We start from the raw sequence: 12,519 nt of genomic DNA on the forward strand, positions 1-12,519 counted from the left end.
AGACCAGAGAGGTATACGACAAGGCAGAAACAAGAAGCTAACTTGTCTAAATATTCGGATATAACTGTTTTACTTTTTAGAATGATAAACTTGAAATGGACATGGTCTAATTCAGGGATCATCAACTAGGTTCAGTCGTGGGTCGACTTTTTCCTGAGTGGATGGTCAGTGGGCCGGAAGATAATTACAAATAATTTGTAGACTGCAAATTGACGCAAGATGCCCAAACAGATATATATAATATTTGACTAAAACATAATAATTTCAAACCTGGCTTACATTTGTATACCATCACATATATATTTATATTATGTGTGGGAATACTTTGGAACAGATTTCCTAAATTAAAATTACTTGGAGCTGATATGCTGGTGTTTTTGAAGTATGTTATGTCCAACAATAACCTTTTTATTTTGCTCAGAAAACTTGGGGGGCCAAATATAATCATCCGCGGTCTAAATTCGCCAGTTGGGGAACCATGGTCTAATTGATTCAACAAACCAAAAACACATATCTATGTTTAGCTTTCTTAATGAACTAGAAAATCAATAGTTATTTCTTGTTGCTTATCGAAGTTAGCTGGCTAACTCATGGATCCTGCTTTGTAGTATACCTCTCAGCACTGTCTCATACAGAGTTGCACCTCTAGAGGGAGTGCGGAGATGCTGAGAGGGAGACAGAACTGGAGAGTGTGAGTGGTGGCGCGTCGGAGCTGAGGAGAGAGAGGGAGAGACAACAGAGTGGAGAGAGAGAAAGAGAGAAATAAAACGACAGGAGAGGGATATTGTGCGTTTATGTCTGTTTGTCACCACTGGACTGGAATCCCTCTCTGACCATTCAAACCGTCAACAGTACGGAGGACTTCAATTCGGCCTATCCTTCCCAGTATTGGCTTGGCTCGTGCGGTCTAGTTTGGAGGGAAAGAAGCGATAAGGATGATCATGGTGAGTTAGTCCTCCTTCCAGTGTGATCCGTCCTAGTGTGCATGTTTGATGTAGGCTTCTTTAGTCGTATGCTATCTAGGGCAGGCCAAACCTTATTCTATTTTACAGCCATCTAATTTGAGAAAACGGCATTATTGCCATTCTATCAGTGCGTAATTCAGAGCAGTCCGCGGAATGTTATTATATTATTATAGGGGTTGTGCGCCTGAGTCCTCTGTGTTTATCGTAGTAGTGTCTCAGTAATCGATCCGTGTTTCTTATGGCTCAATGATGTGAATAGCCCTATATAACACGGATATAAAATAAAATAAACTGACATTTAACGCTATAGGCTCTAATATGCTTGAGTTTCACATAAATTAGTTTGCAGGTTAGCGAACCACACTAAAATTACTGCTGCCATCTAGGCATGGCTGTCATAGCTGCTATCTCAAAGGTTGCAGCTGCAGGGATCTTCACATCTAAAATGAATTTCCAACCGCAACGCTTCTGTTTGTTTCCATGTTTGAGTTATTTTTAATTAAATATAGGCTAGGTTATCATAACGGGAAGTAAGAAGGTTAACCTACTGTTGAGCCAGCCCTACAAAAAGTAAATAAGGCGATGTGATGCGTTGGAATGTGGAATAGTCCACCGCTCGTTTGTAATGTCTGTCGTGTGTTTATTGACTCGTGGCGTTTGTCAGTCAGGGCCTGAGCCATGCTAGAATGTATTCTCCCCTCGCTGGTTGAAGAACAAGACACATAGGCTACACAGCGGGCGAATGTGACATGCAACATTGTAGCCTACAAGTAGCCGCACACCGTAACACAGCATAACAATTGTAATAGCTGTGATCTCCGCTATGATTGTCACATAGGCTACGCTGAACAGAGTTATGTAACGAGTGTGTGAACTGTGAATGCGGCTGATATGATAGCTCACCGCCTTCGCATGGAATGTTACATTAGCCTCTTGCAGACCTTGGATACATTCTTACCATTAGCCTATGTTATTAGGCTACACTGTTGTTAGGCCTACATTCCATTAATTAAACCGTATGCCTATGCTGACATATTAATTACACCAGTCTACAATAATAAATAGCCTATAACAGGCAATATATCTGATGATGCGATTATTAAATATGTTTTTACTTTGATGCGCTCCTCACACAACACGGTAGACTATAGGGTAATAGAAATAGGAGCTGTCCTCTAAAAACGGAAATAAGGATCTGATTAATAACAATTACGAACGATGCCAATCTCTACCCAGCTAGCACATAACGTTCTGAGAACCATATGTTTCTTAGAGCTTGGTGAGAGCATGGTTGTCCTATGGTTATTTTGCATACAACATTCCCACAACTTTCTGGGAATGGTGCAGGATAGTTGCTTGGCTTTGAAACATTCTCAGCACATTTAAGGAACTTGACAAAAACACTTTATTTTCTTGGTATTTCATTAATTTAACGGAACGTTTCCTAAAAGTTCAAACATGATTACATTTAATTTCAATGTTGGTAATGTTCTAAGAACGTTCTCCAACTAGTTTGAGATTGGGAATGTTCTCAAATAGTTCAGAGAATGTTAACCTTTTCACACTTACCAACAAACGGGTGTGATCATTCTACAGTGGTCCCTGCAGCGTACGCTCAAACTGCTGTGATTAGAACGCTTATTTAGAACGTCCAGTTTCGATTGACGCAACAGTCAGCATTTGAGCTAGCCATACTGTTTATTCACAGAAACATTTTGCACAAACACAGTCCTTACAAAGTTATGTCCTGAATGTGACCAGTTAATTTTTTGGATGCAATGTTCAGACATTCACAGAAGTAGCGACAGTATACTCAATCATCCAAATCGGAAAATGTAGGCTACATTAGTCCTAGCGCTAACTGAGGAAAGATTGACGTAACACAAGCGGTCATATTTAGATAACTCTCAGCTGTCAGAAACCACAATATGAATTAGCTAATAGCAATTAATATTTATAATTCATCACATCCCAGGTGAGCTCACCATTGATCAAAATAATTAAGTAAACCACTTTCTAGAAATCGAAAGTAATCCGACGATGAGTAGTTTGTAAGCGCCGCCATGTTTGTTTTTTCGCCTCAACCAAAGATAATAAGAGGAGACAAGATGAGTTTGGTCAGTTTGCAGTATGCATGTTTTTCGCCTCAACATGCATACTGCAAACTGACCAAACTCATCTTGTCTCCTCTTATTATCTTATTATTACACTTCCCTTCTTTCACTTCCGGAAGTTTACCCTTCACCTCATTATAACATTTTTGGTCTGACAGACGTTTACGTGACACCCAGAATGCATTGTATAATGTCAACAAACATGGCTCCACACATAGCTGGCAAATAGCTTAACATTAGCTTATTATAATCATTAGAACCTTCAAAAAAGTATTTTACACACATCATAGGTGTCCATTACAATCTATGCAAAAATTGGAATGCATTATTTGTCACCAGTACTTGAAAACTGTAAATACATTATGCTCCATACATACAAAACATACATACATACAAACTGTATGCTACAGTAGAAACAACAACACAATATACAGAAAATAAGGCACTTACTTTGATAGGAACGCACACATATCCAAAGTTATTATTTGTAAGGAAAACAACAAGGAAGGCAATGCGAGTGCCAGCCAGAAAATGTTCCAAATTGTGCAAGACTGTTCAAATGTCTACATATTTGATCTGCAGAAACATTGGTGAAGACGTGTTTGGGCTCTCCTCGAAGAGAGAAGTTTGGCCAGCTCAGTAAAGCCTCAAACATAAATTGTCCGCAACACTGAAATGGGCTACTTCTATGTGAATTAATGAGGAGGCGGAACACACCTCAATTCAAACTGTTGTTAGAAAATAAAACCTGTTAGAAAATAATTTGAAATTGACAAGTTGAAACATAGCCTATAGATAAATAGCAGGTTGTAAATAGCAGCGTGTTAACTGTCCTGTTTCGTAACAATCACATTTTGGAACAGTGAGTGCATTCTAACATCACGTGCTTAAAACAACTCATGCTGGGGCGACCGTTAGAGATATTTGGAACTCACATGTGAAAAGGTTAAGAAACAACGGTCTACTCTGGGAATTTCAGCATAACGTTTCCTGCTGGTTTCGTCATGGTTCTATTTAAAGTCATGTTCTCACATTGTTCCAAGAATGTTAAGAAAACTTTCCATAAAAACCACAAGAAAACATTAGTAACATTCAGAGAATGTTCTAAGAATTAGGGGTGTGCCGAGTAGTCGGACAAAATGAGTATCGTAACGGATATGGGACATTTTCTGAAGACGATTATGATCCGAGTATTTTTTATAAATGATCCGTGATCTGATTTTTTTTTTTTTCGGGTGCCAGCAAGCATCTTTCTCATGTCAGTCAGTCACATAGTTTCTAAACCATACTGAACTGTCTTTGAGTCAGTCATGTGCGTGGTCTAAATAACTCAACTGGCTAGTTTGCCTGTCTGTAAAGAGAAGGGCGGGCTGTACGTTGATCCTGTTGCTCTGATTGGATCGAGTGAAGCTGTATTTCTCTGTCCACTTGCTTCATAATTTCACCCAATCACTTTTCTTTGCATGTTTTCGGTCTGATCAATTAGATTGCTGCTGCCTGCTACTATGATAAATCACATAGCGAGGACGTTTGCTATCATTTTTTTACATTTTAGTCATTTAGCAGACGCTCTTATCCAGAGCGACTTACAGTTAGTGAGTGCATACATTATTTTTAAAAATTATTTTTTCATACTGGCCCCCCGTGGGAATCAAACCCACAACCCTGGCGTTGCAAACGCCATGCTCTATCAACTGAGCTACATCCCTGCCGGCCATTCCCTCCCCTACCCTGGACGACGCTGGACCAATTGTGCGCCGCCCCATGGGTCTCCCGGTCGCGGCCGGCTACGACAGAGCCTGGATTCGAACCAGGATCTCTAGTGGCACAGCCACTCGGGAGGTGGCACAGTGGTCAAGCTATCAATGTGCATTCTGACTGAGTGACAGCAAACTTGGCTGCCCGCTGCAAGTTGAGTACACAGACACACACACACAGACACACCCACTCCTCCGCGCACTGCTCCTAATCTGCATATTTTTTGTAGTGAGAATGTGCAGGGAGGTATTTTGCCAACATCTATTTAGGCATATTAAAACACTTCCGTTTTTTTCCAATCATGAGTATCATCAGATCCGATCCGACTATCAACTGTCAATTTACGCATACGATTACAAATACGAGTATGGCCATGTCGGCACACCCCTACTAAGAATGTTATTTAAAAACATATACATTCCGTTCTCTGCATCAACAAAACTCTCTCTATTTTCTATCTTATTAAGTGTGTTCAGGTGTGTTGGCCGCACCCACTAATTGGCCACACTAGGGCCCAGATTCACAAAACCTTCTTAAGAAAAAATGTCTTCTTAACTGCCATTTTTTCCTTAACTAAAGATTTAAGAAGAAAGTTAAGCAAAGTTGCTATTCCTCAATCCTCATCTTAATTAGTGTTTTTCCATGGAAATGTTTGAATAGACTAAAATGAACAGCTTTGTATGAGTTAAAAAAACATGGCATGCTAGCTCCATCCTGGTGGTGCAGTACACTAATTCCATGGATATAGAACAGAAGATCATAGGTTTGAATCTCACTGACGTTGTGCCACAATAAAATATAAAGGTGTTTGTATGATTAATGCCTAAGCAAATTAATTTCCATGTGTCCTATCTATGCTTGGAGTTCAAAACCGTTAACCCAAACTAAACTAGCAGTGTTATGAAAAGTATTATTGAAACATGTTCTCAGAAGGTTATTTAATTACCTTCAAATAACCTATTATTTCCGTTCTCAGAACGTTAATAAAACCTCCCAGAAAAACTTTCAGTGAACTATAGTAAAATGTTCTTAGAACCTCACTGCAACCTAAAAATGAACATCCCAGAACAGGTGAAATGTTCACTTCCGTTCTCAGAATGTTAAAAAAAATAAAAGTGTCTGCTAAATGGCATATTATTATTATATTATACCTGTCAGGAAACATATGGCTTCGTTCCCAGAACCAATGGGAAACCAAAAACGTACGTTCCCACAACTTCCAAGGAACCAAATGTGCTAGCTGGGTATGCACACACTGTTTGCATTATGTAACGCCAGCATGCTGCTGTCCGGTCGAAATGTCGCGCAAACGTCCCGGAGGAATAGTCCCCCGCATTCTATTCTACAGGCGATAGCGAGGTAGGAAGGAAAGGATTCAGGCAGGATATCTACAGCACAGCCACACAAACACAGAGATAATTGTAGCTGTTGAACGCCGTAACGATTGGCAACATCACGACATTTGCAATAGGGGCACCGCACTGGTCGACCTTGTGCACCGGAGAGAAGGGAGTGTTCGGAGCCGGAGGGGTTGTAGCGTCCACTTTGACTGAAGGCTATTCTCCTTGAACACCTCTTGATCAACCAGAAGCCACAACCAGCAGGCTGGATGGTTACGTGCCAGAGAAGGCATACGATAGCCATAGCGAGGAAAATCTATTTTTGCTTCAACAACACAACATGCCTTTCGACATGAGCGGCAGTTCGTGTTCCCAATGAAAACAAAAATGCAAGGAGAGGCGACAGCACATCAGCGTTGCCTTGATATAAGCCGTTCTGCACATTCAAGAGCTCAGGTCGTTTTGAGGCCTGTCCCTGGTACGCTCAGCTGATGAGCCTATAGGTTTAGGGAATACTGAGACTTATGAGGCTGCATCAGCTTTGATACTGTAGAGTCGTGATGGTGATCATTATAATTATTAGGCAATGTTTTCTTTGTTCTGCTGATTTAGGAAGAACTAGACATATAGTAATAATTATATATAACCATATAATAACTATACATAATTATGTCATCCATGTGCATATAAATATGCCTATGCTACTATAGCCTATAAAATATGTTGCACTAGTCTTATTATTATAATGGATGGGTAGCCTATAGTTCTGCACAGATTATAAATCAGTTACAGTAGTCATTGGTAAAATAATGCACAATTCCTTGAATACATTAGAAAAGCCTATAATGTGTACAATGTATATCAGTGACAAGATTTGTTGTGCTTGTGCCCGAATATAGCCTATCTTAATTTACAGAAATTAGGAGAAATCCCTCCTTTGTCTAATTGATTCAGGAAATGTCTGAATGATCATTAGCATTGATGGAGGTGTGTTAGCTGCTTGGAATCAAAGTTGCCACTAAACCACAGATCTAGGTCCAGCTTTTCCTACCCCAATGTCCACCTCTAACACCATGAGCTAAAGAGTCAAACTGACCCTTAATCTGTATTTGGAGGCAGATGGAGGAGGGTAGTGATACAGGCAGCATGTCCATGATGGTTGCCCAATCTGATTATTTTCCAGTGATCTTGTCTTCATCAGTGAGAGAATGAGTCAGTGATACTGTTCATGTCATCCGTGTTTCCTACCAGTGATGACAGGCTCTGACTCCCACCACCTGTTATCACACCTTCCTCTTTACATCTCTAATGAGTCAAGCCACCAAAGAAAGAATAGCACCCAAAACATCTGATGGGGCACAAAGTACGTGAGGATGGGGGGTAGTCTGGATGGGGGCTAGGCCCCTTCCAAGAAGTTGGAGAATTTTGCATTTTGCCAAAACCTGAAACAGCTTTTTTCCAGCAATCTAGAGCCATAATCATTATGCTTAATTCTATGTCAAAAATATGTTTATTTTTCTGCATATCAAAGCATATCTCTTGAGCTGTCTGAATAGCCTCCTGACTGGTGGTATTTAAAAAAAATAAACTAAATATGCTTCTCTGAGTCAAGCCACCAAAGAATAGCCTAAACCTTGACAAATGTTTAATTTGCGATCAGGGGTGTCATGCACACAAAAAAAATCTGAGGGGACATATCTAAGCATAGCTCTTGAGCTGTCTAAGCATACCTCTAAGCATACCTCTGTATCCTCCTGACTGGTGGTTTAAAAAAATAAATAAACTAAATATGCTTCTCTGCGTCTCTGCAAAGATCTGAGTAAAAGAGTGAAAAGAATGTGAGTCTTAATCAGTACATTTAGTAATCGCTTGCTTTTTCTAAAGTCTACCAACTTTGCCAGCAGGTACGCCAGCTAAGATAGTTACACAAGCTAGCTACTCTAACTTGATTGATAGCCTGAAATGGCTTCTTGGTAGCTAGTTATGAGGTTGGGAGATTGGGAACCTATCTGGGCTAGCTAAAGCCAACTTCATAAAATTGCTATGTGGCTAGTAGTATTACAGAGAAACAACAACAAAAAATTAAAGACTTTTATTTATATATATTATATTTTTTTACAGGACAATTCTGAGGGGGCATGTGCCCTTGTGCCCCCTATGGGCATGACGCCTCTGTTTGTGATGATTGTGGTATTGTTGTCTGACTATTCTTAGAATGCACTTATTGAGAGTTGCTCTTCATCACCGAATGATGATTGTACAACTTCCATGTATGACTTTGTTTTTGGGTGCTGTCACTGACCCATGACATAAATGTATGGTTAAGTGGTTTTCTGAGGTTCTTGCTAACACATTTCTTACTTCTAATTCCCTTCTAATTTCACCTGTATTTGTGTGTGTTTTGTGTCTCTCCTCCAAGACTCAGAAGCACTGGAGATAGGCCGGATCATAGAGTGATTCCCTAAACCCTGCCTTTCACATCACCTGCTCGGTCCGAAACTCTGGTTTCACACGCCCCTGGACTTACCCCGGTCACGTTCACCCACCCACCCAACCACCTACCCACACCCCTGCAGAACTGCGTCTGAAACCCCTCACTTCTTCAGACCTCTGCCTACTGGGATAAATGAGTGGACCGGCTGGAGAGGATAGGGCTGGGATATGTACCAGAACCCACACAGGTAATGTCCACAGTCATACAGGTGACCTTAGAATAACAGGTGAACAGTTTTATTTTGGACATTAGGTTAAGAAAATACATGTGAAGGTTGTTCTTTTTTTTCTTAAAGAATTTTCAGAAAGACTATGTTGCATGTCTAATTTAAGTTGGTGGATCTATGAATGTTTCCAAGTTTATTGAAACTCTAACTGCCACCGCCCCCTCCCTCCTACATTGTGCTTGTCCCCCTTCCCTCCTACACAGAATGTCCTGGTTTAGCGGCTTCCTAGTGGCCAGAGTGGACGACCGCAAGACCTCGTGGGGGGAGCGCAATGGCAAGAAGTCCAAGCAGAAGGGAGGCTCATCCTTCTGCAACCCGCGTTACATGAGCTGCCTGCGGGACCCGGACGCCATGGAGCCCCCCTCTGGAGCCCCCCTCCACCCCCACCACCGCGGAGGGGGGGCTGGGGCGGCGGGCGGGGGGGGCAACTTTGGCGTGCGCTGCATCTGGCAAGAAGACCACTATGGCAAACGGGGCGGCGCCACCGGGGAAGGGGTGGGGCTCAAATCTGTCGACCTGGGCTTTGAGGACGGGGACCTGAAAGGGAGGAAGGGGGGGTGTAGCGGGGGTGGTGGGGAAGGGGGGGAAGAGGGTCCCAATGGGGAAGGGGAGGTGACGGTGGCGGACTGCTGGCTGCGGGTGATGCAGGTGTTCCAGTCCAAGAAATTCCAGTCTCATAAACTGGAGCGTCTGTACCAGCGCTACTTCTTCAGGCTCAACCAGAGCTCCCTCACCATGCTGATGGGGGTGCTGGTGATCGTGTGCGGCGTGATGCTGACCTTCCATTGTGTCCATGCACCCCCGGACGTGGCCTACTCCTCGGCCCTCTCTGTGGCCATGGCCTTGTTCATGGCCTTCATGTTTGTGTGTAACCGGAACGGCTTCCACCAGGACTACATGTGGATGGTGAGCTACCTGGTCATCGGGGTGCTGTTGCTGGTGCAGGTGTTCGGGGTGCTGATGGTGGCGCCTCGCAGCGCGTCTGAGGGCATCTGGTGGTCTGTCTTCTTCATCTACATCATCTACACGCTGCTGCCTGTCAGGATGAGAGCAGCCGTGCTGAGCGGAGGGGTGCTCTCCACCATTCACCTGGTCACCACCTGGCAGTTCAACCAGGAAGACGTGTTCCTCTGGAAACAGGTAGGAACTCAGCCTGCTCCCAATCCATCATAGAGATATAGTATATGTTCTATATAATTATGTGGGTGCCATAGTGTACACAACTGAAGGCAACTCTTCTATTGTTGCTAAGTGACGTCTTTGGCATGACAATGAATAAACACAGACAGGACTATCCAAATAAATTGTGACCGGCACTACTCCTTTGGCTGTCCGGCTATGTTAATTGACTGAGTTTTTGCTTTGGCTTGAGCGTAGGCCTTCATTCCACTCACGGTTGATGAGACATTTGGGTGATGACCCATATAGGCAGCAGCTTACTAGCCCACTTTTTTGGGTTAGATGGGCTTCTTGGCCTGCAGTTTGTTGTATTAATTGATTTCTACGGCTGCAGTGAGTGTGTCTTTGCAAGCTGATACTTTGTGGTATCTGGGTCTTGCTCTTGGACCTACAACACAGGCTACAATATTATTGTTGTATCAGTGCAGCCAACCATGTGGTACTAGTCTGACAAGACATTGTTTTCAGGACCATCATTTTGAATAAGATTTTACCAACCTAGGGCAACTCTTAGGGCAACATATATCCATTGTTTTTGTCTAAATTGCTCAGCTCAGTACATTTGGTTGGGAATCATTGCTGGACAACAATATTCAAACCTTGTCTCTGATTCTCAAGCAGATTTAAGTCAGGACTGAGACTGGACCATTCAGGAACACTCAACACCTCTTGGAAATACCATTCTGGTGTCTTTGGCATTAAAATGGGTGTTATTGTCCCGCTGAAAAAAAATACTCTATCCCAGGGTTTTCAGAAGACTGAGGCAGTTTATCCGATAACTTTTTACATAGTCTTTGCTTCTTTCATATTTAATTTGATCCTGACAAACTCCCAAGTCCCTGCTGTTGACAAGCATACAAATAACATGATGCTGCTACCACAATACTTGAAAATGTTACTTGAATACTTGAATTTCCGTTCACTTTGAGTAGGTTGTGTAGATCAGTAAGAAAATAAATCAAATGTAATTCCTTTTTAGATTAAATTTTAAGGCAGCAAAATGTAAAGACGTTTTGGTCACTGGATGGAACAGTGTGTTTGTCACTGTGTTGTCAGTATATTTCTGAATGTTTTGTAACAGTGTGTTTGTCAGTGTGTTGAGGCAGTGAGTGTGTGTGTGTGTGTGTGTGTGTGTGTGTGTGTGTGTGGGTGCGTGCAGGTGTGTGTGTGTGCGAGTGTGTATATGTGTGTTTGTGTATGTACGTGTGTGTGTGTGGCCTACTGTAGGTTGTTTGTGCGTCATGCCAAGGACCCAGGGGCTAGCTGAAGGTCAGTGGGCTAAATGAACTGCCTCGGCCGGCCGGCTGTGTGTGTGTTTGTTTCTGCGTGCGTGTTTGTGTGTGTGTGTGTGTGTACGTGCGTGTGTGTATGTTTTTGCACATGCTAACATGCACACTCATGTAAGTGCGCATGCTCATGGCGCATGCGGGTGTGAGTGAGTGTTTGCCAGAGAGAGAATACCATGGCCCATGATAATATAAATCAGTATCACTCAGGTCTCTGTGCTCCCACACAAGAGACACTTTGTACTTTTTCCAAGGGTGGGGGGTTCTGTATGGAGGCTGAGGCTAGGTGCGTTCTGTACTACTGTAATTGTTGTGTAACAGTTTATGACCATTGGGAGAAGGTATGGGAGAGGAATAATGGGGCGATCATTCCAGGAAAAACAATAAGGGGACACAGAATAATTTTTGGCTTCATGGTAGAACATTAGTCGTTATATGTTGATTGAAGAGGACATGATTTGATAACTGCCCACTGAGAGAGTGCTCAGCCTTGGTACAGGTTCACATTTTCACAAGGCAATTGTGCATGAAATAACTTCATGTCAGAATTATAGGCTTTATATATATATAGATAGATACACTGAGTGTACAATATTAGGAAGGTGTTATATGTCTATACACATATTTTGTAGAAAACAGAATTGTTTACCAAAGGACGTTATTTGGGAAGAGGAAAAGGGAACCCATTTGGTTTCCGTGAAAGAGAGATAAGAGATAGTTTACAACATGTTGTTTTTCATTCATTGAGACAGAACTATACTGGACTGTCACTCCTGACTAGACTCATGCCTATTATTGATCAAGCCACTGTAGGAAAGATCACTGCTCAAGAATATGGTAGCCTGCCAACATCTGTGTAACATCTCTATGGTGCTATATGGTGAGAACTGGGCTACTGGGCATGTGCATAATGTAAAGGTGTTCTCAATGACCCCCACATCATGCATATGACACAATGCACAGAGTGTTTTGCTTGCTGTGGTAAAATGAATGAGGGTCCTATTGAATGAGCAGAGCCGAGCGATGGTGAGATCCTTCCTGTGATCGTCCATGTGTGTACAGTAATAAAGTGCCATCCATCACTTCTTTACGATTGTGTGCAAGTATTTCCCCTTTCTTTGATAACTCATTAACCTCACTGGGTTTCTGTTGGCGTC

The 12,519-nt window shown here is 42.3% G+C and overlaps 1 protein-coding gene across 3 annotated transcripts in view; it reads left to right on the plus strand.

The window, feature by feature from the left end:
• The first annotated feature begins 708 nt into the window (after positions 1-708).
• The window catches only part of LOC121545441 (adenylate cyclase type 6-like), a 51,659-nt gene continuing 39,848 nt past the window's right edge, over positions 709-12,519 (plus strand). The window contains exons 1-3 of one of the 3 annotated variants that reach the window (XM_041855973.2): positions 709-944; positions 8,597-8,858; positions 9,101-10,037. In XM_041855973.2, coding sequence (XP_041711907.1) covers positions 8,839-8,858; positions 9,101-10,037 — 957 coding nt within the window. In that variant the 5' untranslated portion in view covers positions 709-944; positions 8,597-8,838. The other 2 variants (XM_045212417.1, XM_045212416.1) reach the window with 2 other exon arrangements.

Source organism: Coregonus clupeaformis, unplaced genomic scaffold, assembly GCF_020615455.1.
Source record: "Coregonus clupeaformis isolate EN_2021a unplaced genomic scaffold, ASM2061545v1 scaf0012, whole genome shotgun sequence".
Lineage (NCBI taxonomy): Eukaryota > Metazoa > Chordata > Actinopteri > Salmoniformes > Salmonidae > Coregonus > Coregonus clupeaformis.